Source organism: Scyliorhinus canicula, chromosome 13 (assembly GCF_902713615.1).
Source record: "Scyliorhinus canicula chromosome 13, sScyCan1.1, whole genome shotgun sequence".
NCBI lineage: Eukaryota > Metazoa > Chordata > Chondrichthyes > Carcharhiniformes > Scyliorhinidae > Scyliorhinus > Scyliorhinus canicula.
The window spans coordinates 22659707-22685844 of NC_052158.1; the positions used below are offsets into that span (position 1 = coordinate 22659707).

Sequence of the window (26138 nt, forward strand, 5' to 3'; positions counted from 1 at the left end):
GGCACTGTTTAAAAATAAGGCACCACCCATATATTCCTGTAAAAAAATTCGTTACTCTTTGGATTTCCTGGTCAAGACAATATTGAAAAAGGGGCAATTGAATTTTTTCAATGCGAATCATGCTATATATTTTGGTTTCAAATGCAATTAAATGTTAAGAGGATGGTAAACAAATATCCTGCGTAGTAATACATTCACCCAAGAAGTTACAGAATAGTGGTGATGGTCCCAGGCGCCAAATGGCGGTCGTTCTAAATAAACATGGGTCTCAGAATATTGGAAGGAAAAATGCAAGCCGAAACGGAACATTCGCTGTCTTGAAAGATGAACAAAATCGAGTGTGGTCACAGCACAATCCAACATTGGCGAAATGCAGCGCAGATCTATTGAATTGTCCTGAAAGCGAAATCAAATCTGATAGACACTAACAAATGGAGCAAATGTGTGTACAACGACACATTTAATGCAGATAATATAGTCAAGAAGCTTGAATATAGAAGATTCAATGGGGCTGTGAAGAAATTCAGCCACGATACACAATGAAACTTTGCAAAAAATACATGCTGAAGGAACATGAAATGAAATGAAATGAAAATCGCTTATTGTCACAAGTAGGCTTCATTGAAGTTACTGTGAAAAGCCCCTAGTCGCCACATTCCGGCGCCTGTCCGGGGAGGCTGGCCCGTTGCTGGTAAGTATTGCTATTACGGAAGTCTAAGACAAAATCGTCCTTCATGAGGTGTGGATGAAAACGCAAAGGATAACTAGGTCGGATAATTATCGAAAGATAAGACATCTTCAGTTTAAGAAGAGGCGGTGTTTTGCTTTTGCGGAGCCAGTAGGTTGCAGTGCAGTGCCTCTGTATGTTCTATTGAACTCCCATCATTCTATAGTTACAGGATGTTCACAGCATGGAAACAGACCCGTCGGCCCAGCTTGTCCATGCCGCCCAGTTTCAATCACGCACTTTCCCGCATTGGGCCCATATCCTTCCATACCAGCCGGCTCATGTAACTATCTAACTGCTTTTTGAAAGACAAAATTGCACCCGCCTCGACCAGCGGCTCTGGCAGCCCGTTCACGATGCTCACCATCGTCTGTGTGAAGAAATTAACCCTCTGGTCTCCTTTGTTTTTTTCACTCTCACCTTAAACTTATGCCCTCTCGTTCTCGACTCCTCTACCTTTGGGAAAATATGTCCACTACGAACACAGTTTAGATTCCACCCATAGGTGATAGTTGGTGTGGAGTTTTCACATTCTTCCCTTGTCTGTGCCCATTTCCTCTCTGGGCTCTCGTTTCCTCCTACAGTCCAAAGATATTCAGGTTGGGTGGTTAGAGCTTCTCAATTGTCCCTTTGTCTCCAACGGAGGTGAGTTGAGTTACGGGTTCAAGACGGGTCGTGGGATTCGGAAGTATGCTCCATCAGACGACAGTTGGAGCACATCGGCGCTATAGCGATTCAATGGATTTAATTATTTCAAAGCTCCTATAACTATTATTTTGTTGCAGTCATCACTGCTCCAGAGTATTCACTGCGCAGACATGCCTAAATATGTTTTGGCCACAAATGGCGTGGCATGTCAGGGGAAGTCACACACACCGCCGCTCCCGTCTGGTTACTTGTTGTTTTTGGCCCGTTTCGCCCAGTTTTGGGGTATATCATTCCGGAAAATCTGATCTGTTCGATGATGTAAGTAAACCACAAAAAAGAAATACCAAGAAAGACCATGACAAAATAAATCGCTGATACAATTTGTGGATGGATTCAATGGCTTTCGAGGCTTCTCGATGAAGAAAATCTTCCAGATTGCGCCTCTGCCTCCTGTCACTCCATTAACGACCGATATGTTTTCTGGCGTACAGCCAGTACAGGTCTGCAAAGCTGGGGTCAGCACGGTGGTGCAGTGATCAGTACTGCTGTCTCGCGGCGCCGAGGTTCCAGGTTCGATCCCAGCTCTTGGTCACTGTCCGCGTGCAGTTTGCACATTCTTCCCGTCTTTGCGTAGGTTTCGTCACCACAACACAAAGATGGATAGGGCTGGTGGATTGGACAGGCCAAATTGTTCCGTAATTTGGAAAAAAATGAATTGGGCATGCTACATTCATAAAAGGAAAACGTTTTGCAAATACTGGGATTTTTTGCAGGTACCTTCATAAGTCAAACTGGATGCATTTGTTCACGTACGATGGAAGTTGGAAAATACCTCGCAAACGGTAAAAGCGCATGGCGGCCGGTGAGGGCGTGGGGGATGGCTCGTCCGCAGCACAGTGCAGAAATCTCCTTACTGGAGGCTATTGAAAACAAAGGACTTATCAGGAGAACCAAGCTAGGAGACAGAATCTCTAAATTGTGGGGTTACTGGAGAGCATCAATGGCCCATTTCCCAATAAAATACTTCTCGAAGGTGTTTGGAAATATGGAGTGGGTTGGTGGATACATATCCCCGTTCGAGCTGATTGAGCCCATCGGATATTCCAGCAGAAGACCCGACCCAACCGCGGGTTGTTATTGTATAATTGCAGAGTTTCCAGAGAAGAGGCGGGTCCTGAAATGGGCGATGAAGCATCGGGATTATCAATCGGAAGTTCACATGATCAGGTTTCACCAGCGGGAGATTGAGGAGCAGATAGGCAGAAATGTCGCGGAAAGATGCATAAACAATGTTGTTGTTCTGGTGGCTGATTTCAACTTGCCGTCCATTGACTCGGACACAATTACTGTTAGAGGAATAGGTGGAGCAGAATTTACAAGGCGCGTCCAGCAGGGTTTCTTGAAACAATGTCTTCATATCTCAACTCGGTAAGGGGCCATATTAGACCAGGTGCTGGGGAATGAACCAGGACAGGTGTTCGAATTTTCTGTCGGAGATCATTTCGGGAACAGTAATCACAATTCTTTAAGTCTGAAGTTGCTTTTAGATAAGAATAAGTGTGGTTCTCAGGTGAAGGTGTTAGACCGTAAAAGCTAAATACAACAACATTTAGGGCAGCACGGTAGCATTGTGGACAGCACAATCGCTTCACAGCTCCAGGGTCCCAGGTTTGATTCCGGCTTGGGTCACTGTCTGTGCGGAGTCTGTACATCCTCTCCGTGTGTGCGTGGGTTTCCTACGGGTGCTCCGGTTTCCTCCCACAATCCAAAGATGTGCAGGTTAGGTGGATTGGCCATGCTAAATTGCCCTTAGTGTCCAAAATTGCCATTAGTGTTGGGTTGGGTTACTGCGTTGACCTTTGGTAGGGTGTTCTTTCCAAGAGCTGGTGCAGACTCGATGGGCTGAATGGCCTCCTTCTGCACTGTAAATTCTATGAATTAGACAGGATCTGGAGAGTGTCGACTGGGCGAGGCTGTTTGAGGGAAAATCAACATCCGGCATGTGGGAGGATTTCAAATGCTATTTGATCAGATTCAGGACTGGTATGTACCTGACAGGACGAAATATAAGGGTGGCAAATATAGCAAACCCTGGATAACGAGGGATGCTGTGAACCTTGTCCACAATAAAAAGGAAACTTTCGTAAAATCTAAAGGCTTAAGACAGATGACGCTCTTGAAGAATATAACGAAAGTAAGAAGGAGCTTAAGGTAGGAGTTTGGAAGACTAAACGCGGTCATGGAATGTCATTCGCAAACAGGATGAAGGAAGTGCCAAGGCATTTTATACACATGTAATTAGCTAGAGGGTAACCAGAAAAAGGGTTGGCCCATTCAAGGATATTGAAAGGAATCTATATATGGAACCAGAGGAAATTGGCAAGATACTTAATGTATAGTTTGCCTCAGGATTCTCAGCCTCAGTGAAGGCCCTGGTGGATTACGAGTATACGGTAGAGTGTGTAGATATTCTGAGCCATATTGATATTAATAAACAGGAGGTATTGGGCATCTTAAAAACATTTTAAAAATACGTCCCTGAGGCCTGATAGCCTGATGGGATCTACTCCAGGATATTGAGGAAGGCAAGGGGGGAATTGCTGGGGCCTTGACAGTAATCTTTGTACCCTCGTAGGCCACAGGTGACGTTGAGGGGGGTAGCAAATATTGTTTCAATATTTAAGAAGGGGAGCAGGGATATTTCCGGAAATATGTGGTCGGGAAACTATTGGAAAAGATTCTTAGAGACATGATTTACTCACATTAGGAAAGAATTGGATTTATTACTAATGGACAGCAAGGTCTTTTGAAGGGGACGTCGTGCCTCACTAATTGTTTTTTTTTCTCGAGGAAGTGGCGAAGACGGTAGACGAGGGAAACGTAGTAGATGTTGTATACATGGACATCAGTAAAGCATCTGGCAAGGTACCTCATGCTCGGCTGGTACAAATGGTGAAGTCACATGTGATCAGATGAGAGCTACCAAGTTGGATACAGAACTGGTTTGGGCACAGAAGACAGAGGGTAGCAATAGAAGGGTCTTTTTATGAATGGAATGCTCTGACTAGCGGTGTTCCACGGGGATTAGTTCTGGGGACTTTGTTGTTCGGAGTGTATATGTCTGATTTGGAAGAAAATGTAGATGGTCTGATTGACAAGTTCACAGATGACACAAATTGGTGGAGTTGATGCAGTGAAGAGCATTGTCAGGCCACAGCAAGATATAAACTGGTCAAAGTCTGGTTGGAGAAACGGCAGATGCAGTTTAATCTCTACAGAAGTGGGGTTATGCACATTGTAAGGTTCAATAAATGTCGGAACTTCAGAGTAAATAGTTGAACTTTTGCGAATGTTGACAGGCAGTTATATTTTTAATCCATATCCACCGATCACCGAAAGTGGCAATGCATGTGGATAATGTGGCCAAGAAGGCATACGGCATGCTGGCCTTCATCGATCGGGGCATTAAATATAAAAAAAATGGCAAGTAATTTTGCAGCTGTACAGGACCTCATTTGTCAGGCCTCATTTGGAATATTGCATGCAATGTTGGTCGCCATACTACCAGAAGGACGTCGATGCTTTGGCGAGGGTATATAAGCGGTTTACTCGGATGTTACATGGGAGAGAGGGCAGTAGATATGCGGAGAGGCACGATAAACACAGCCTGTTTTCAGTGGAACGATGGAGGTTCAGAGATGACCTGATAGAGGTCTGCAAGAAGCGGGTTACTCGGATGTTGCCTGGTGGAGAGGGCATTAGATATGAGGAGAGGTTAGATAAACTCAGCCTGTTTTCAGTGGAACGATGGAGGTTCAGAGGTGACCTGATAGAGGTCTGCAAGATTGTGAGTGGCATGGACAGATAGTCAGATACAGTTTCCTCGGGTAGCAGAGTCACATATGGGGGACATAGACTTTAATTGCGTGGGGAAAAGTTTAGAACAAATGGCCGAGGCAAGCTTGCTATACAGAGGCTGGTAAACATATAGAACCCGCTGCCTGGGGAGGAAGTGGAAGCAGGTACGGCAGCGGCATTTAAGGGGAATTTAGACACATATACGAATAAAGTCGGAATGGAAGGATTTGGACACCGTAAGTATATACGGTTTTAGTTCAGGCAGGTACCATGGGCGGCGCAGGGTTGGAGGGCTGAAGAGCATTTTCCTGTGCTTTATTGCTCTTTGTTCTTTGGTTTGCGTGGGCAAGTGAATGTGGAGAGTTGATGGGTATCCTTGGGCATACATTTTTTGTATTTCGTTGTTCTTGGGTACGGTGATTGTTTCAGATTTTGAATGTCAGCGGGGGTTAATATATTGAGGGCTGTGGTTTCTGATGGTATGGTTTTGGGGAACATATAGTTCCCGTTTGGAATACGATGTACGATGTTTGACAGGGTTTTGTTCTACTTTGTTTTTCCGGTCTGGGCAGAATGTTTCTTTACCCAGGGTGGAGGTCGCCTTGTTGGCCGAAACGTTTGATAGCTAACGGTCGTAAAGTGGTGGGTTCAGCTGCAACTTATTATATTAGTTTGTTTGGGAGAATGTTTTTGGTTTGTTTGGGGCTACTGTTAGTTGCGGGGGGTTTCATTCGTTTTGTGGCAATTGCGATATCAGCTGTATTCTATTGTTTCAGGACAGGGAGGCTGGGAGCCGGTTGAGGGGGGGGGGTGGGTGAAGAGTTACTTTGCTAATGGCGACTATAGATTTCTCTATATTTTGTCTTGCTGGTAGGTTTCGCGAGATTGTCTTTGAACCCAATGATCCTGTCCACCCTGGGGATCTGGAAGTGAGCCCGACAAAATGATTTAATTTAACTCCATCTGTTCCTGGCCCCTAGCTGTGAGAATCATCTACTTGCGTCAGCAAATTTAGGGACAAGAGAATTTAGGTTCGAAATTTTGACAATGGGATGGAAAAGCTCTATGATCAAGAAAGATGTGTGGACTTGTTTGTGGAGGAAGGGAAGGACAGTTTTGAAAACATGCTGTTAAGTTCCAACTCAGGGTGTTTTATTTATTTTTTATTCCCAGATACTTGAATCTTTCCGGAAACTCTCCCCTTCTTCTCTACCCTTGACACCATTGTACGCCTTGCCTTGTTGAAGAGTATTTTACAATTGGCCTGGTCTGTTGGGGATGGAGGTGAGCCGGGGGGGAGGGGGGTTGTTGCGCGCGGGTGCGAGGGTGATATTTTGGGTGACGGTGGCCGGAGTCGGCCCTGTTGGACGAGATGAAGGCAAAGTAGGATGGTGAATTAGGTCCATTTTGGAGGAGGTGTGTGGAGTGAGCTTCTTCCCAGCGTAAACTCGATTTTCCCTTGTGCTTTGCTCAGTTTCATCCATTTCAATGTGGTGCATCGGGATTATCTGAGGAAAGCGAGGGTCATTCGACTTTTAGGGGGTGCATGATAGGTGTGAGCATATTTATGTTCTGGTTATGTCACAAGGTGTTATGCTTTTCAGTCTCCTTCCGAAACAACATGTCAGAGATTCCGACAATCAAACTGGAGCCCTTTACATTGCTCCGCATTTTTGGGGAATCGGGCTCATTACTGTTACAGATCGGTGCGAAGGCGGATCTCCTGGCATTTGCCTACTTAATAGCCAAGAGACAATTTCTGTTCAGCTGGAGATATCAAACAATATAATCCGTACAGTACAGAAGAAGGATATTCAGCTCATCGAGCCTATACCGGCCTTTGGAAAGAACACATTACATAATCCAGGCTTCCATCCTTAACCCGTAAGCAAGTAACACTATCTAACCTTTTCGGCACTAAGGTGTAATTTGCCATGGTCAATCCACCTAACCCGCTCATCCTCGGACTGTGGAGAAAACTGGAGAAACGGAGGAAACGTACGCAGACATGGGGAGAAAGTGGAATCTCCACAGAAATAGTTACTGGTGTCCGGTATTGAATTTGGATCCCTGGTGCTGTGAGGCAGCAGTGTTAACCGCTGCGCCACTGTGCCTCCGCCTCGTTCGGTGACGTCATCGAATATTCCAGAAAGAAAAGTACACGATGAGGAGTTGCAGAGACGTGCTACCTGAAGTGGCATCATTCATTTCCGTTTTGAAAGAGTTAATCATTTTTGTGGGGTGGGGCAGCTAGTTTATTGTTGGCGGTAAGGTTAGGTTTTGACAGGTTATTAACTGTTGACTGTGTTCCTTTTATATTTTTACATTGCAATTTGTACCATCCGTTTTGTTTTATATTGTTAGAAATGAAAACAATTTCCGTGAAAATATTTTCTAAAGTCTAATGCTCATCGCCTTTCGATATTTGCAATGACAAATTTGCCTGATGATGGCACAGCCTCGATGATTCTTCATGAGTGTAAATACAATTCCAAGAGTTTGTCCTCTCACTCTTCCCACCTTTATTTTTTTATGTTCGGCTGCAATCCATGTTACTAACTCTGCCACCAGACCTGATTTTTTCATGGGAATCGTTGGGTTATAGGATTTCTATTGCGCTATCTGAATCTTCAAGAAGCATATATCAAGGTAGATGCCCTCGTGTGAATTCCTGTTTTAATTTGTGTATAATGAGGATTTATGATTTCCGTCTTTGTGCACCTAATCAATTACCACTTCCAGCACCTTGAATGTTTTAACTGTCTACGATTACTGCTGCTAATGTTAAGAGGTCGGTGCTTTACAATATTTAGTTAATTTGTGAACAAATTCGATTCTGTTAGTTAGTCTTCACAAATCATTTACACCCCAGACAGGCGCACCAAAATCAATTTTAATGTTCTAGAAATGAAAACTAGCTCATCACAATGGATATTTGATTTCCAGGTTCATATTTGGTTTAATTCTGGTCCGAATATCCTTAACTAATTATATTAAACTGCAATTCTTCAAAGTGAAGCTGTCATTTCTGAATTTCGAGAACTTTGGAGAAGTTGGTCACGATTTCTTCTATTATTTTCCATTGACTCCCATGCAATAATTTGGTTATAAATAAACACGTCCTTGCAACTTATTAGACTTTCTGGTCATAAACGTGCTTTGCTTTACTTTCCTATTTCTACTGTTACGTTCGCATTGGTTAATTTCAGCAATACATTCAGTATTAATGTATGTCGAATATTCATCTTTCTGGTGATCATTGCTACAAAATAGTGAAGCGACGTTTGTTTCAGTTTTATTTTCTTAGTTTCATTTACATCGTACAAAGTACATACTTTAACGTAATATTATTCTGCTTCCTTTAATACTCTTCATTCCAGAAAACTATCTGTCATTTTGGTGTTCATCTTTTTCTTTCATACGTCTGTTTCCACTTTTTTTCCCATTCCTGCTGTATTTTATATTTCCATTGCTGTTTTTAATAAATGGCAATTATATGGCTCGAAACCTTTTTTGCCTATTTGCTTAATCTGTTTCAAAGCTATGATGTTGTTCGCAAACTTGATTTACTCACAGTGACACGTTGGGAATGATTTTCCATTTTTCAGACTACAGATGGGAATCTCCATTGCCTACCGTCAATATCGTAATCAGCGATCGGGTGTGGAATCCATTTCGACGCTGAAATTGGGGACGGCGCCTGTTTTCGCATGCTCCACCCCGTCGGAAACGGCGTCATCGGGAATTACGAGGTAGACCGTTGAAATGGTCTCAGGGCGTCACCTGAAGGCCATCCTTGGATTGGCCGACTCCCGACGGCGCGGGATATGTGTGTTCTGGGTTTTCAATCTCGTGAAAACTGCTTTCGCGTGGACGGTTGAACCATTCTGCTGGCCGGTGGGGCTTCAACAGGGGCTGGGACGACTGGTGGGAGTGGTCCGGTGGTGGTGAAGGGGGCTACAGGGGGACACTATCTTTCAGGCTGGATCCCCGTGCGGCCTGCGCCATGTTGTATTGTGCAACTGCTGCGGGTTGCTGCCGTGTGCCTGCACGGGCACGGACCTGGCAATTCTCTGGCTATTTATGTCCCCGTGCTGTGGTGGTTTATGTAGGCAGCTGCTAGCCCTCCACTGGGTGGAACATTGGTGCGAGGGCGGCACCGATATTTCATTGTAAAACTGGACACTCCCTCCAAATATAGCCTCAAAATCGGAGAATCCAGCCTGAATTGTTGATGCTCAGTGGAAATTACGTGGACATTCATGACAGCAAAACTAGTGCCGCGCCTGCACCGATTCAGAAAATGCTGAGTAGCAAGCACTGGCGTCACGTGGAGCACAATTGGGTACAAAGAAAAACGATGGAGGATTCGTCGAGTCCATGATTGACACCCTGGAGGCTGGCAAGCTGAAGTGGCATATCTAAACTTCACTGGACTCACACACATATCCCAGCTAACAAGACGACACTGCTTATGCTGGATCACGGCCATACTCATGATGGGTCGTCTGGGGCCAGAGCTCATCTCGGGGGAAGGACATCGGGGACACCTTGAGACATAAGAGGTGCATAAGTGTCTTGCTGGCTGTGACAAATATATTCTGTGCCCATTCAGCGCTACTACCCCACACTGACAGAATCCCTGCTCCACCCCCCCCCCCCCCACCAGCGGCACAACTGTCAGGAAACTATAGGGTTGTTGACACTTTCCAGACCCTCTTTCCCCCCTTCCGCAGACGCGGTGCTGTTTCACAATTTTAAAAAAGCACATGGAGAGGTACACGGGACTTGAATATTACAGCTATTACTGAAGTAATGCAAAAGGAGATGCAGGACTTGCAATTCAATATTCCGGAGTACAGATGCTATTGCAAAGATAGACCAGGAATTAGGAGAGGGAGTTAGTTTTGATAAGGGACAACATCACGGCAGTACAGAGAAAGGCTATAATCAAGGGTTCGTCCCCTAACCCAAAACCCACTGAGTCTCTATGGATAGAGCTGAGGAATACGAAGGGTGATGTCACTTTAATAGGACTGCACTATCGGCATCCAAGTAGTCAGCGAGAAATCGTGAAGCAAACATGTAAGGAGATTACAGATGGCTGCTGGAAAAAAATATGATGATAATAGTCGCGGACTTTAACTTTCCCAACAATAACTAGGACAGCCTTAGCACTAGGCGTTTGATGGAGACACATTTGTTGAGTTTTTCAGGAAGAATTCCTCATTCAGTATTGGATGGCCCCGATTAGAGAGGGGCATAACATGAGCTCCTCTTGGGGAATAGGGGAGAGTCGGGGACGGAGTGTTTGTGAGGGATCGCTTGGATCAGTAACCATAATTCCATTAGTTTTAAGATAGCTATGTAGAATGATAGTTCTGGCCCAAATGTTAAAATTTTAAATTGGGGCAAGGCCAATTTCGATTATAAAAGGCGGAAAGGTTCCAATGTTGATTGGGGGAGCCTGTTTACTGGCAAAGTGACAGATGATCAGTGGGGGTATTTCAAAAGTGTGTTAACTGGAGTTCAGGGTGAGCACATTTCTCCGAGAGTGAAGGGTCAGGCTGGTAGAATTCGGGGCATGGATGAATCGGGATATTGAGGCCATGGTCAAAATAAGAAGGAGGATAGGCACGGGGACACAGTGGCTCGCACTGCTGCCTCACGGCGCTATGGACCAGAGTTCGTAGGTAGATTGGCCACGCTAAGCTGCCCCATAACTGGGACATAAAATAATTGGATACTCTAAATGTACTTAAAGAAAGAAGAAGGACATGTATAGGCAGCTGGGATGGAGTGGATACCTTGAAGAGTATCGGGCATGTCGCCGTAGAGTTAAGAGAGAAATCAGAAGAAAAAGGTACATGAGATTATCTTGGCTAATGACCCAATAGAAAATCCAAGGAGCTCATTTGATACATAAAGGACAAAATAGTGTATAGGGAGAGGGTAGGTCTTCTTAAGGATAAACAACGGCACCTATATGCGGATCCGAAAGGAATGGGGGAGGTCCCAAATGAATATTTCCCGGCAGCATTTACTGTTTAGAAAGGCACCAATGTTCGCAAAATTGGGGAAATAAAAACATGTTGTCTTGAGGAGTATAAATTTAATAGAGAAGATGGTGCTGGAAGCATTAAAGCACATCAAGATAGATAAATCCCGGTACCTGATAAAATGTATCTCACGGCATTTTGGGAGGCTAGGGCTGAAATCACCGGTCCCCTTATTGAAGTATTTGAATCATCAATAGCCACAAGGGAAGTGCCTGAATATTGGAGTGGAAATGGTTTGCCGTTGTTTAAGAAGTGCAGTAGGGATAAGCCTGGGAATCGCAGGCCATATTTGTGTAGTGTATAAGGTGTTCGACGGTAATGTTATGGGTCAGGGATTAGACAATCACAAAGTGTATCTTGGAGTTCACCTGACCCACCACTTTTAAAAGATTGTGGTGTGGAGAGCATACGGCACACTCTGCAGGTATGGTACAGCAGAAATGGAAAAGTATTTTTTGAAACAAAACGATGTTTATTCTGTGAACCCAAGTTAACCTTTTTAAAACAAACAGTGAATATATTAGCAACCATTAATTCAAAGGATACAACACTAAGTCATATTTCAAGCTGTCCTTTTAACATCCAAAATACTTAACACACATTCAAACAGGAGCACATTAGATTCACATTCACTAGTGAGAACATTTGTAATTCTGAATTCACCAAATGATCCAGCGATAATCAACAGGGCAGCTATGTGGTAAACGTCAGCTGCAGCTCACTGGAAAACCCAGACACACCCAAGCTTTATTTCATAGTCAAAATTAAAAGCAGAACCAGAGCTCAGCTCCAACCACACCCTGACATCACTGCAGTAACATTTCTTGAAACAACATTTTCATGACACCTCCCGCCACGAAAAAACATAAACCATGAACTTCAAGATGTTTTCATTTTTCACCTTTTCACCATCCTTTAAGAAATTCACACAGTAAATACACTTTATCGTTACAAAAAACAACACACGCAAACAGGTTTAATAATATTCCAGTGTTTATGTTCTTCTTCATCCAACTGAAATCATTATTTTCATCACATTCGGGACAAACCATCGGCTATCACGTTTTCCCGCACTGCCACATGTACTACCTTTAAATGAAATGGCTCTAACAATAAACTCCAGCGAAACAGCCTTGCATTGTTATTCTTGCTCCGAAATCATCAACCAATAATGGTTGGTATATTTAATGGTTCCAGACGGATTACTGGTCATAAAAATGTGAAAATCTTGCAAAGCCAGAACCAAACTTAAACTGTCCTTCACAATCGTTGAATAATTCTCCTTGTAAGAATTCAATTTCTTTGGAAACGGACCAATAGACCGCTAGAGCCCTTCGTCATTGTCTTGTAGAAGCACCGCACCTATGCACACATTACTCGTATCAACAGCCACGTTGAATGGTTTGGTATAATGTGGGATGGCTAACGCAGGATCAGTGGTTAACACAGCCTTCAGGCTGTCAAATGCCTGTTGACACTCCGCTGTCCACTGGAATTTCTTACGCTTCTTAAGGAGGTCCATGAGTAGAGCGATCACACTACTAAAGTTTGGTACACATTTCCGGTAAAATTCACTCATACCAAGAAATCGCATTATTTCCCGTCCTGTCAAGAGTGTCGGATACTCCCCAATAACTTTTGTTTTCACGGCCCGTGGAAATCGATCCTGTCCGATTGTCTGGCCAAGAAAAGTGATTTGGGATTTTCCAAATTCACCTTTGGCTAAGTTTATCACCAAACCCGCCTCCTGAAGTCGATGGAATAACTGCACAGATGTTTTAAATGGTATTTCCATGTCTCGCTGAAAATTACCAGATCGTCGATGTATACCACTCAATTGGGTGATCCTGAAACGACTGTGTTAGTTAATCATTGAAATGTGGCTGGGGCGTTTTTCATGCCAAATGGCATTACGTTGAATTGGTATATACTATCTGGAGTCACAAAAGCTGAAATCTCCTTCGCCCTTTCGGGTAAATATACCTGCCAGTAACCTTGAAGTAAATCCAAATTGGAAATAAAAGCGGACTGTCACACTTTCTCAATGCAATCCTCCAAACGTAGGTTAGGATAAGAGTCCGTTCTAGTAACTGCATTAACCTTTACTTGTCCACACGCAACCATTGGGTTCCGTCTGGTTTAGGTATCATCATTATGGGTGAGCTCTATTGTCTGTAACCCACTTCAATTATACCATTTTTGAGCATACTTTCAAAGTCTTTGTTAGCCTGTACCAATTTTAAAGGATTAAGTCTATATGGATGTCGTTTGATTGGAACAGCATTTCACACATATACATCATGTAGAGCCATTTTAGTACTTCCGAATTTATCTCCACAAACTTGCCCATCTCATATCAATAACTCTTTCTGGTCAGTTCGTTTTTCCTGTGGAAGATAACTCAACAATGTATCCCAATGTTTAAGAACATACCCATTTCCCAATTTATTTTGAGATATGTCAATTTCAGTCTTCTGGATTTGGTTCGTAACTTTGTGTCAGAAACATTAAAACCAATTCCTTTTCCTCTCCTTCCCTTTCAAAGTACCCTTTAAGCATATTCACATGACGCACTCCGTGAGTCTTCCTTCTATCTGGTGTTTTTACCACACAATACTACTCACTTAATTTCCTTTCAATCTGATATGGTCCAGATAACCTAGCATTTAAAGGCTCACCTACTACTCGTAACAACATTAAAATGTTATCTCCACTGGCAGAACCACAAACTTTGGATTTCTTGTCCGCGACCCATTTCATTACATTTTGTGAAACTTTCAAATGTTGTCTCGCCAATTCATCTGCACTACGTAATCATTCCCTAAAATTTGACACGTAATCCAATAATTACATTTCCAATTTCTCACCCACCATTTTTTCCTTCATCAATTTAAGTGGTCCTCTTACTTCATGACCAAAAATTAGTTCAATAGGTCTCGATTTGGTTGACTCATTAGGCGCATCCCTAATTGCAAACAGTGCGAATGGAATTCCTTTATCCCAATCCTCTGACTAATCTTGACAATATGCCCTCAACATTGTCTTTAATATCTGATTCCACCTTTTTAACGCTTCCTGAGATTCTGAATGGTACGCAGTTGATTTAAATTGCTTTGTTCCTAAGCTATCCATAACTTCTTTGAATAACTTTGAGGTACAATTTGATCCTTGATCCGATTGTATTTCTGTGGGTGGTCCATATCCAGTAAATAATTTAAGTAACTCCTCCACAATCTTTGTACCTGTAATATTACGGACTGGAATGGCCTCTCGAAACTTAGTGGACACATCCATTATAATCAAGAGACATTGATTCCCACTTTTTGTTTTAGGAAGCTGTCCTACGCAATCAATAGGACCCTTGTCATAGGTTCCTGAAATGCTGAAAAGGGCGCTGGCTTTATCACTGCTTGAGATTTCCCTCTCACTTGACATGCGTGACATGATAGACAACATTTAACTACATCTTTATGCCGTCCAGGGAACTAAAAATATTTATGGATTTTAGCTTAAGTTTTTCGAATCCCCAAATGAACTCCCACTGCTACCTCTTGTGCAACTTGCAATACCTCCTTTCTCTACCCTACAGGCAATACTACTTGATGAACTTCAGCCCACTTTTCATCCTCCCGCATATGTAAATATCTCCATTTTGTCATCAAGACATCACTTTTACGGTAAATACACTTTGCTATACAATCAGATACCTCTTCCGTATATGCTTTCTGATACATCCGTTTTATTTTTATATCTTTCTGTTGTAAATCCGCCAATTTTCCTAAACTAAAAATATCCGCCTCATCCTCCACCTGTGCTTGTTCTTTTTCAACCATTTGATCAAAAATCGTTTCTAATAATTGCACATCAAGTTCATCTTCACTCTTTGATTTCTCCTCTTCTCCTGTGACTTTGCGACCTTTTTGGGGCACAATCCGAAAAAAATCCGAGGATATTCGTCTTTCAACACCAGCTGTCTGCCTTTCCACTGGTTTATCAACCACAGTAGGCATCGCTCCAACTTGCGATCAAGCTATATGATTACCGAAGATAAACTGTATTGCTGGACAAGAGCGTTTCTCTATTACTCCTACTACCACTTCACGACACTTCACTGGACAGTCCTACCTTGCCTTATATAATAGAACGCTACTCATCTCACCCTGAATGAAACATATTACCACCTTTTCTGGCAACATTCTTCCCAACCTACATAACACCTCATCTCTCACCATTAAAGATTGACTAGCTTCCGTATCTCTTACAATTGTGACTTATTTACCTCCTCCTCCTGATGCACATGTGTTAACTTTACCCACATAAGTAATTTTTTAAAAGATGACTGGCGCCTTCTTATCAATCACCTCTTGAATAGTCTGTACAATCTTTTGCACCTCCTTCCCTTCCCTTGGGCTTTGATTTACCACTCTAAGAAACCCCACTGTCTTATCTTGTTTTACCACAGCGCCTTCCCAGTGATTTACTTCAACCAACAGCACTGTGACTTCACATGGCCTAGTTTATTTTAGTGAAAACATTGGAAAATGTTCATTTCTTTTCCACCTTCCTGGATTTTTTAAAATCTGAGGTCCACTCTTGTTCTTATCTCCCATCAGATCACCTTTACTTTTACCACTTGTGTATTTCTAATATCCCCAGTTTCTATTCACAGGTCGGAAACCAAGCTTTTATTTCTGAACAAATTCATAATCATCTGCCATTTCTCCTGCTAATTTCGCAGTTTTAACCCTCTGCTCTTCCACAAGTGTTCTCACTACATCAGGAATTGAATTTTTAAACACCTCCAAAAGTATAATTTCTCTGAGAGCTTCATACGTTTGGTCTCTTTACAAAGCCCTCATCCACCTGTCAAATTACTCTGTTTGAACCTTTCAAGCTCCATGTATGTTTGACCACATTGTTTCCTTATATTTCTAAACATTTGTCTGTAAGCTTCAGGCACTAGTTAATATGCACCTAAGATGTATGTTTCACCTCCTCAGACGTCCCAGATACCTCCTCCGGTAGTGATGCAAACACTTCATTAGCCCTACCTACCCGCCTTTTTTGAATCAGTAATACCCACGTGTCCTGTGGCCATTTCATTCATTTATCTACCTTCTCAAATGACATGAAAAATGGTTTCTTCCTCCTTCTCGTCAAACCTTGGCAATGCTTGGACATATTTAAATAGATCCCAAATATGCCTTCGACAAAGGCGCTCTTTCTCACTATCCTCATTACTATCATCCAACTGCACGTTTCCCTGTACATCTGCCAATTTCAACTGGCTGTCATGTTTCATGTCCATTTTTTGAAGTTCAAACTCTCTGTTTATCTTTTTCACTGATCTGTATATCCCTTTCTTTTTATGTTTGTTCTACTAGGGCAGGGCTATTCTTTATTTCCCCGTTTCTTCTCTCTCCTTTTCTTTGTCAACGCTATCTCTCTCCCGTTCTTTATCTTTCTCCTATCTTTCGTATTCAAGCTGCTGTAATTCTTTCTCATGTTCCATTTGTTTAATTTGCAACTTAATTTTCGCCATTTCCAATGAATCAAACTGTATTTCAGGCAACTTAAAATATTTAACCACCACCATAATTATGCCATATTTTCGCATTTTGTCAGGTAATGTTAACTGCAATGTTTTTACCAAATCTAAAAGTCTGCTTTTAGTCTCTGTCCATAAGGTACTGCGTGTGACCGTCTCCACCCCCAAACACTTCTGAGCCTTTGAAAGAGCCATTTTCCACAACAAACTCCCCACTTAAACTAAAATGCCACACCTGAAAAGCAACTACAATATGCTCACCCCTCAATGTCTTTTTGTTCACTCAGTCAATCCAATAGATAGACTTTTTGTTTAACTTCAGCTGCAGCTCACTGGAAAACCCAGGCACGCCCACGCTTTTCCTCAAAGTGAAACTAAAAAGCAGAACCAGAGCTCAGCTGCACCCACACTCTGACATGACTGCAGGAACAAGAGCAGCTAACCCTTTCTTAAAGCGACAATCTCATTACAGTATTCTGAGCGACAGGGTCTACAGACAGGAAAGGACTCATTCGGGAAAGTCGGACCGGCTTTATAAACGAAAAGTCATGTCTCACGAATTATATTTAGTTTTCTGAAAGGTTAATCAAGAAGGTAAATGAGGGCAGTGCAGCCATCGTTGTCTACGTTGACTTTAGCCAGGCCTATGAGAAGGAACCGCATGGTAGGTTGTTGCAAAATTTAAATCTCACGGAATCCAGGGTGAGGTAGCCAATAACATACAACATTGGCTTGGCGACAGAAGCCAATGATGGTTGTGGAGGCTGTTGTTTTCCCCAAACTGGAGGCCTGCGACCAACCGTATGTCTCAGTGATCTGTGCTGTGTCCACTATTATTTTTTTATATGTATATAAATATTTAACACAGTTTTTAAAAATTAAATTTAGAGTATCGAATTCATTTTTTTTCCAATTAAGGGGAAATTTAGCGTGGCCAATCCAGCTAGCTTGCACATATTTGGATTGAAGTCGCGAAACGCACGCAAACACGTAGAGAATGTACAAATACAACACGGACAGTGACCAAGGGCCGGGATCGAACCTGAGACCTCGGTGCCGTGAGGCAGCAGTACTATTACAGGTATATAAATGATCAGAATGAGAATGTAGGATGAATGGATGGTGAGTTTGCAGCTGACACCAAGATTGGTGGTACAGTAGATATTGAAGAAGGTTATCTAAGATTGCACCAGGACCAATTTGGACAGTTAGCAGATGGAATTTAATTTGGTTACATTTGAGGTGGTGCATATTTGAAAATCACATCTGGGAAGGTCCTATTTAGCAAGGGAGTTGGTGAGAGTGACACAACAAAGCGAGCGAGGGGTATTGGTACATAGCTCTTTTAATGTGGGATCGCAGGTGGACAGGATAGAGAAGGCATCAGCATGCTAGGATTTTTTGGTCAGAATATTGAATACAGTAGTCTTGTAGAAGTTGTACAAGACATTGGTACGACCACTCATGGAATACTGTGTTCAGTTCTGGTCACCCGATTATTGGAAGTATATTGTTAAACTGGGAAGAGTGCAGGAGGGATCAACAAGGATGCTACCAGGGCATGATTATCTGAGTCACAAGGAGATAATGAGTCGGTTGGGACTTTGGTCCCTGGACCGTAGGAGGCTGAGTGGTGATCTTATAGTGGTCTCAAAAACAATGAGGGGCATAGATAAGGTAGCTAAGTTCTCATCTTTGCCCAAAGGTAGAGGAGTCTCGAACTCGTCTGAATAGGTTTATGGTGAGAGGAGAGAGATACAAAAGAGAAAAGAGGGGAATTTCTTCACAACGTGGGTGGTGAGCATCCGGAGCGGGCTGCCAGAGGCAGTAGTCGATTCCTGTGCAATTGTATCCTTTAAAATAGGCTAGACAGTTACATGGCCAGGCGTGTATATACGGATATGGGTCAAATGCGGGGAAGTGGGACTAGCTTAGTGATAGACACTGGGAGGCATGGACAAGCTGGACCTGAAGGCCTGCTTCCATGCTCTAAACATCTATGACTCTATGAATATATGACAATTGAACCACACAGTCAGGTACGCGGCCCATCGGAGGCAGAGCATCGCACCTGCCCTGGAGGATAACTAGTTGGCCCCCGCTAATGACATGTAATGGTATTTACTGTCCGTGCGTTCCGCACCACATTGACTCTGCTGTCGGGGTAACAGAGAATTGTGATTTGGCGTCACATCGGAACTACCGTGATTTTATAAATGGATCCTGTTCTCCATCCAATCGCCTTTTACAATTTCGGCATCAACCAATGGAGAATCCGACCCGTTATATTTAGATTTTCGAGCTTGATCATGGAAAGATTAATTTAGAATTCAATGCATTTAGACGTGAAGTATGCAACAAATCTTGAAGTTCAGTGCATTACATTATCCAGCTTTTCTATTCGTACCTACGCATAGAACTTAATTCTGAATTATACGTAACCTTGTTCCTTCCTGTTACCTGATCATTTGAACGGTAAATAAAATCACAAATGTTTGACTGCTGCCCCCCTTAATCTTGCTGTCCATCCTTCAAGTCAGGACTTGTAACATTAGCGTGGGAGATATCTAGGTTGCCGAAAATGTGTAAAATTAATAGAAAAATCCACAATTGTTATACGTGCTTTTGAGCTCATTTCAAATGTTTCGTCAATTACGTTATTGTCAATTCATCTGCAGCCAGATAAGATGTTTTTCCATAGAGTGTTTTCTGAAGCATTAATTGAAAACCAGGAGAGTTAGCTGTTTGAATCAGAAGAAATTGTGTTACACGATTCTTGAAGCAATAAAAATTGAACTTCTTGATTCTGCTTTTTTTCTTCAGATATTGATAAAATCCTGCAAAGACTGGGAATGACACGTAAGTGAAATAGTAAAGTCACCAAATTATGTTTTGAACTTGTACAAATATTTCAAGATATTCACACGATAGTAAACCGTTGACAACTATTGCAACCTCACACGTTTGCCACAAATCTGTGATCGTCAGTCAAGCTTCAAAAAGAGCTGAACATGATTACATTGCATCCGCTGAAATGCTTCATTTGTAGCTATTTTCAGGATGTATAATCTGCAGTTATGATTGATGTCAATGTGATTTGATCAATTGATCGTCTGCATTAAACTAAAGCATGTACATTTTGTCCATCGCATGTTTACCGTGATGTAATTTTGCTTAATTATCGACTATACATTTTATGCCCCTGCAACAGCTGGCACCAAAGGTACATTTTCAGCAGATAAGCCGAAATGTTATATCACTATACATATTCAAAATAGCGAACATTTATTAATACTATATGAAAGATTAATCATAGTTGCATAATAATATACATGTGTTTTCAACTTTATATTTATCAATTTTATTATTTCTGAAAGAGATATCGCAGTACTAAAATTACAATATTTAATTGGTAAAAGTGCAGAATAGCATAAATAAACATTACAAATGTCAGATCTCAAATCTTACTTCATTGGACTTTGCTAACTTCGTGAACTTTGCTGAAGGTCATTCTGCACTATTAGATAAGAGGAAATAATAGCTCCTCCAGAGACATGATGGGATCGCCTTAGATGATACTTCGGTGTGCATCACACCATACATTAACTGAGTTAAGACTGAATTATGTCTAACCTGACAATTACGTGTTATGGATACCAGAACAAGATTTAAAACAATGAGTGTAAGACCCTTTCCATGACCTTTCAGTAAATGGCAATCCAATTGATTACAGAACCATTATTCTCAGTGGTCGTTATTCTGCCTCATGAGAAAATTGGCTGCAACATTATATCACATTAATCGTGCTCTTTAATGCGATGTAAATCATGATGCGCACTTTAAGTGCATTAACTGGTAATGAATATTAAAAATATTATTATGATTATTATTCATGCAATTCAAACAATCACCGAAATAACTGATGATGAGCAATGTAAGAAACTGAGACGTAATCATTTTAATGTTCACTGGTTAATGGTCCCAATTAAATATTTTTCCGGGTGCTTGCGGAAAATGTTGAAACATCAGAATGATTGCAGAGCAGGAAATTGAAACTGTGTGGTAGTTTTGCGTGAATGAAACATTGACTGGATGGGCCCACGTATCTATCTGTGCTTTGATAACTCATATGAGGGCTTAATGAATTCCTGTGCATGGCTTCTAAAAGTTATAAGCCACATATTGTGGATGAACATTCATAAAAAACGAGTCAAACATTATTCGGACATAAATCACTAAATGAAATAGTAACCGAAGAAGCCAGGAGACTAATTAGCAAATCCAAATATCCGTCTCCTGCACGAGAAAATAAGAATTTGCCACTGCTAGTTTTTTTTCCAGATGTAATCATTTGCTTTCAGTTCAAACCTGAGCGTGAATTCGTCTCAACCAACTATTCGTCGAGCGCATAACAAATCAATCATTGTACACACAACTGTCCTTCAATCCTTTACACAACCACTTGAAATGTATGCCAGTGGTAATTGCTAATGGGAAACTTATCAGTACATTTTCTATGTTCAAATCACTTATAACTACGAATCCTATATCAACGCTTCCTTTAACATTCTCTTCGCTTAGCAGCGCAGACTCGACTTCTGCTATTGCTTCAAGCAACCACAGTGTAAATGTGCAAGCTGAAAATTAGCGGTTACTCACTGAGCGCAGCTAGTAACAAATGCGAGCCTCGGGAATCAGTGAGTGAGAATATTCGCTGCTGACAGAGAGGACGTTTTTTTCATGCAAATAACTTGACCGAATTTAAAAGAGCACGGCGAGCAGTAGCGCTTTTTAAAATAGACAACCGACCCAGTCTCTGGGTTAGTCGGGACCTGTGGACAAAACACATCCGAATGTGACATCACAGGAAACAGAGCAGGAATGTTTTGGTGACTATTTGACTGATAAATCTTTGACAAGTTGGATAATTTAATAATAATTGTAAGTGTTTTGTTGATATTAAACACTTTTTCGGAGCACCTGTGAATGAGCCCATAGATCTGAGCGGCAAAGTCAAGATTCCAGTCCCGCTATAGGACTTGATGGCCACGGAATGTACATTCATAATCTGCCTAGATTTATTGGCCTTCCTGTAAATGTTGACACGACACCTGGTTGCAAGCGGTAAGAGCGGGAGTATTTCCCATCAGACATACTGCAGCAAACATCGATAAACCACGGCAATGTCTTACTCGGCAAGATCATGGGCCAATCTATTGGAATTCGAGTGTCCTAAATGCACATTTCAGTTACTTGGCGAATAATGGTTTTAGAAAAGGTTGCAAAGCTCATTAGAAATAATAGCGTCTACGTTTATAGTTTCAAGGTGCATAAAAAGTTCATCTAATTTATGACCAAGCAGTCAGCCTAAAGGAATGTCCAAACTGTAATATTTGGAAAGAAACAGATGATTTCTGTTGCCGAAACATTCACCATTGGCACAAACTCCAGCTTCTTGCTTTCTGGAGTCACTGTGGCGCATTTGAAAAGTATAGAACTAAGGATGAAACCACTGGCGACTGATCACAAGGCGGTTCATGCAGCATGGATACACGTCGAATTGGTCACTATCAGGCTGTACAGACGACTTTTCAGGTTGTGGAGGAATCTTCCGAAGCCATCTCATTCACCAACTCATTTTGGATGCTGGTGAACGTCATGAGTGCAGCACAATGGCACAGTGGTTAACACTGTTTCTTCACAGCGCCAGGGTCCGTTTCGATTTCCGTCTTGGGTTACTGTCTGTGCTGAGTCTGCACGTTCTTCACGAGTCCCCGTGGGTTTTCTCCAGGTGATCCGCTTTACTCCCACAATGTCCCAAAGACCTTCTGTTAGGTGAATTGAACATTCCAAATTTTCCTCGGTGCACCTGAACAGGCGCCGCGGTGTGGCAACTAGAGTATTTTCACAAAACTTCACTGAAGTGTGAGTGTAAGCCGAGTTGTGACAATATTGCTTATTATTAAGGGGACACTGAGGACCATAGCCTGATCTAGGTTTTTTGTATCGATCAATGATTCAGCTTCAGAGTGGGAAGGAAAAATAGCGACAGAGCAACGGGAGACGGTAATTAGCTATTGAGGGAATATGGAGACTTTCCTGCCGCCGTAGACTTTAACCCAGTGCGGTATATCGTCTCCCTGGTGTTGGGGTAGGACATACAGGACATGCTCAGTAGGAATGGTTAACAAGAAGGATTCCGAAACATATCCATCCGATACCGGAAGTAGAAAGAAACATGAGTAAGGTAGAATGATGGTGCCGTCGGTACCACTGATGCCTCATAGCGCACAGCATCCGGGTTATATTTGCCCTCAATTGGGAAACAAATATAAAAAGCTAAAATCGCATGCCTTCTCAGTTCCGAGGAGAACACAACGAAAGATAATAGCGCATTGACCGCACGAATGGGTAACTTTTGGAAGGATGAGGTGGTGGGTAACTTTACATTTCTGAAGAATGGAATTTGTTATTGCAAGCTGAACGGATTATACGTGCAGAACCAAGAACAATATCTGGGCTCTAATTTGTCCCTCCGGTAGTCAGTTTAGGGGAGGGAGGAAGGGGGGGGGGGATTAAAACTAACTTGTAGAAAATGTTATTAGCGAATGGCATTATTAGAAGTGACGCGTACCACAAGATTCAGTTGAAGTTCAACTTTGATCTGAGTAACCACTTATCTTCTTCTGATGTTCATGACATGAGACATCCATTGACATTTTGGCCAAACCTCAATTAATTTCCAGTCAGCCAGTATTCATGCAGCAATGTGGTGGCGGCGTCGAGCAGCTTTCAAGAATTAGGAACGAAACAGGACTGAAGTAATGAGCTGGAAAATTCCCTCATGCTGTCATTACAGTGCATGGGCATGTCAGTTATGTGGCTGGGAAGTGCAATGCGTGGAATACCATGGGGTTATTTCAGTTAGAAAACACCAGTGACCGGTGTGTGGGCATGATGAATCGCGAGCAAAGGAGGGGGCAGCAGAAACCGAAGACAAACAAATAAATCTTATAAGTCTGACCCCAGAATATTATAATGGGTGACTGAGGAATTATTGAATTAAAAAATGCGAAATTGAAAAGAATTACCCTGTGATCCCTGATCTCATTGAAACAAGTAACATTCTCACGAGGTGCCGCAAGTTAGCTGCAAGATAGGTGTTAGTCATGGATCCGGATTTCTGCAACTAGCCAGCACAATATCAGATAGGAGAAAGACCATTTTCAACTCAAATGAGGAGGGCTTCTTACAGTCGAAGGGAGGTGAATCTTTGTAATTATCGGCACCAGACGGTTATGGAGGCTCAGGAATTGCATCTGTTCAATATAGAGTTCTGTAATGTTCTAGCAAGTAAAGAGGTCAAGGAAAATGGAGGGCATTATGGTAAAAGAGTTAATGGGTAAAAGTTGTACCACCACCTAATGGAATGGCGGGGCAGTTTAGTGAGGCTCAATGTCCTTCTCCTACTCCTGTTCGTTTTCCAATGTCCCTCCGTCCCTTATCCATACAAACAGTATTGGACCTTTGCATCCAGTATGAAGCATTGTGCTTCTACCTGAAGTGTGTCGATGTGAATTAGACACAATGGGCAGGATTCTCCATCCCAGCAGCCTGACATTGGGGTGGGAGGTGTTCTACATTGTGGCCACCCCCACGCTGACTAGAAATCCACAACCGTGAGTGTGCTGCGGAAAAAACGGAGGATCCCGCCGATGCATAATTCCGCCGATGGATAAGCCCACCCAATATTTCAGCTCACACTGAAGCGTAGGTGCATGTAGTATCGCCATGATTGTCCTGAATGACATAAGAATAATAAATTCTGTGTGGATTCTTAAGGACTTTCGCAACTGCTCCAAAATGCCACCAACACACACACACACACACACAAATACCCTCTCCTACGCCACGTGCAGACATACATTCTCTTCTTGCAGCACGATGCAATTATATCTATACGTTATGATGCCTCTCCTTTCTCACAAAAAGTATCACTCTGCATTTCGTAAGTATGTGGATACCACTCCCTGTCCACCAAGCCACCAGTGTGGTAAGAAGTATTTGATGTCTGTCATGTCCTTCCCCACCGTGGTTGAATACTGCTGTGTCAACAGATGGTGCAAAATAATTAAACCTCTGATCGGTTAAATAATAGACATAGTGATCTTTTCGATTGTGGGGGAACACTATGAAATGTACCGCGAATTTCATTTTAAATGCATCTCATTTACGTCCGATTTGCCACAAAATAATTTGACACATTTTTCCTTCATCTGGGCAGTGCATGGTTTATTGAGTGTATCCACTGCAGACAGTTGTCGAATCAAATTTCATTTTATGACGACTTTCTTCTTTAAGAAGCAGTGAAGCCATTGCTGTCTCGGCCATGGGAGTTTAAATGCCTTGTGTGATTCCCGACGTTTTAGAAAGTGTTTTCATTCATTTGTTCAAATGTTCAACATTCTTTATTCCTTATTTAAAGAAGCATGAAAAATATATTGCGTATGGTTAATTTCAGGACCCGACAGAGGCACACGTATGTAATGAAGTAAACAGGGTAAAAGTGAAACCATTTAGAACCCAGGATTATTTTTTTTGTCATTATATTATCACAATTGTATGTGCAGTAAATTGAACAAAGTGTATGATAAGTGTGCATTTTCCTATTAGGTTAAAAACCTTACTCCAAACACACTAATTACCGGAATTATAAATATAAAGCCCAACAGTATGTAGCTGGAACCTGCTGCTCCTTCGCATTAAGTTAATAACGTTCGGCTAGACATGTATTGCAAACAATATTTGTCGTCCCCTAGCTTTTATACGACGGGAGTAAACGTGAGCTTGATAGCATCTCGGACATCTTTTTTTACTCTTTATATATATGTTTGATTTAATATTGCCATAAAAAGGGATACGGACGTCCCTAGTCCGCATTACCTATCACGAATTCTCCAATCTAATCGGATTGAGAAGCCAACCAGAATCTACAACAACATATCCAGGATTTCGTGAATGAAGAGATTTCGCTTCGTGTCGTCCAAGGAATCAGTGCAGAACACATACAGTTCGGTGCTACCTGGCCCACAGCCATCCTCGCTCGAACAAACTGTCTTTCGCTTCAGGCAGATTTTACGCCCCTGAATTAAAGCAGAAGTTAGTTTCGTCAGGTATCATCGCTGTGGGACGTAATACCGCAGCAATGTTGATTCTGTCTTACGCTGCATCATGTGCCTCGCGCCATATAGAATCTACCTCTCCCTTTCATTCAGCAGAGTCCTGCACCAATAACGTT

At 42.2% G+C, this 26138-nt stretch overlaps 1 protein-coding gene across 1 annotated transcript in view; it reads left to right on the plus strand.

Moving 5' to 3' along the window:
* Positions 1 to 26138, plus strand: part of LOC119976524 (golgin subfamily A member 4-like) — a 1176663-nt gene that overhangs the window by 443482 nt on the left and 707043 nt on the right. The window contains exons 70-72 of the mRNA XM_038817077.1: positions 19664 to 19699; positions 20052 to 20063; positions 25362 to 25379. Coding sequence (XP_038673005.1) covers positions 19664 to 19699; positions 20052 to 20063; positions 25362 to 25379 — 66 coding nt within the window. The remainder of the gene's footprint in view (positions 1 to 19663; positions 19700 to 20051; positions 20064 to 25361; positions 25380 to 26138) is intronic.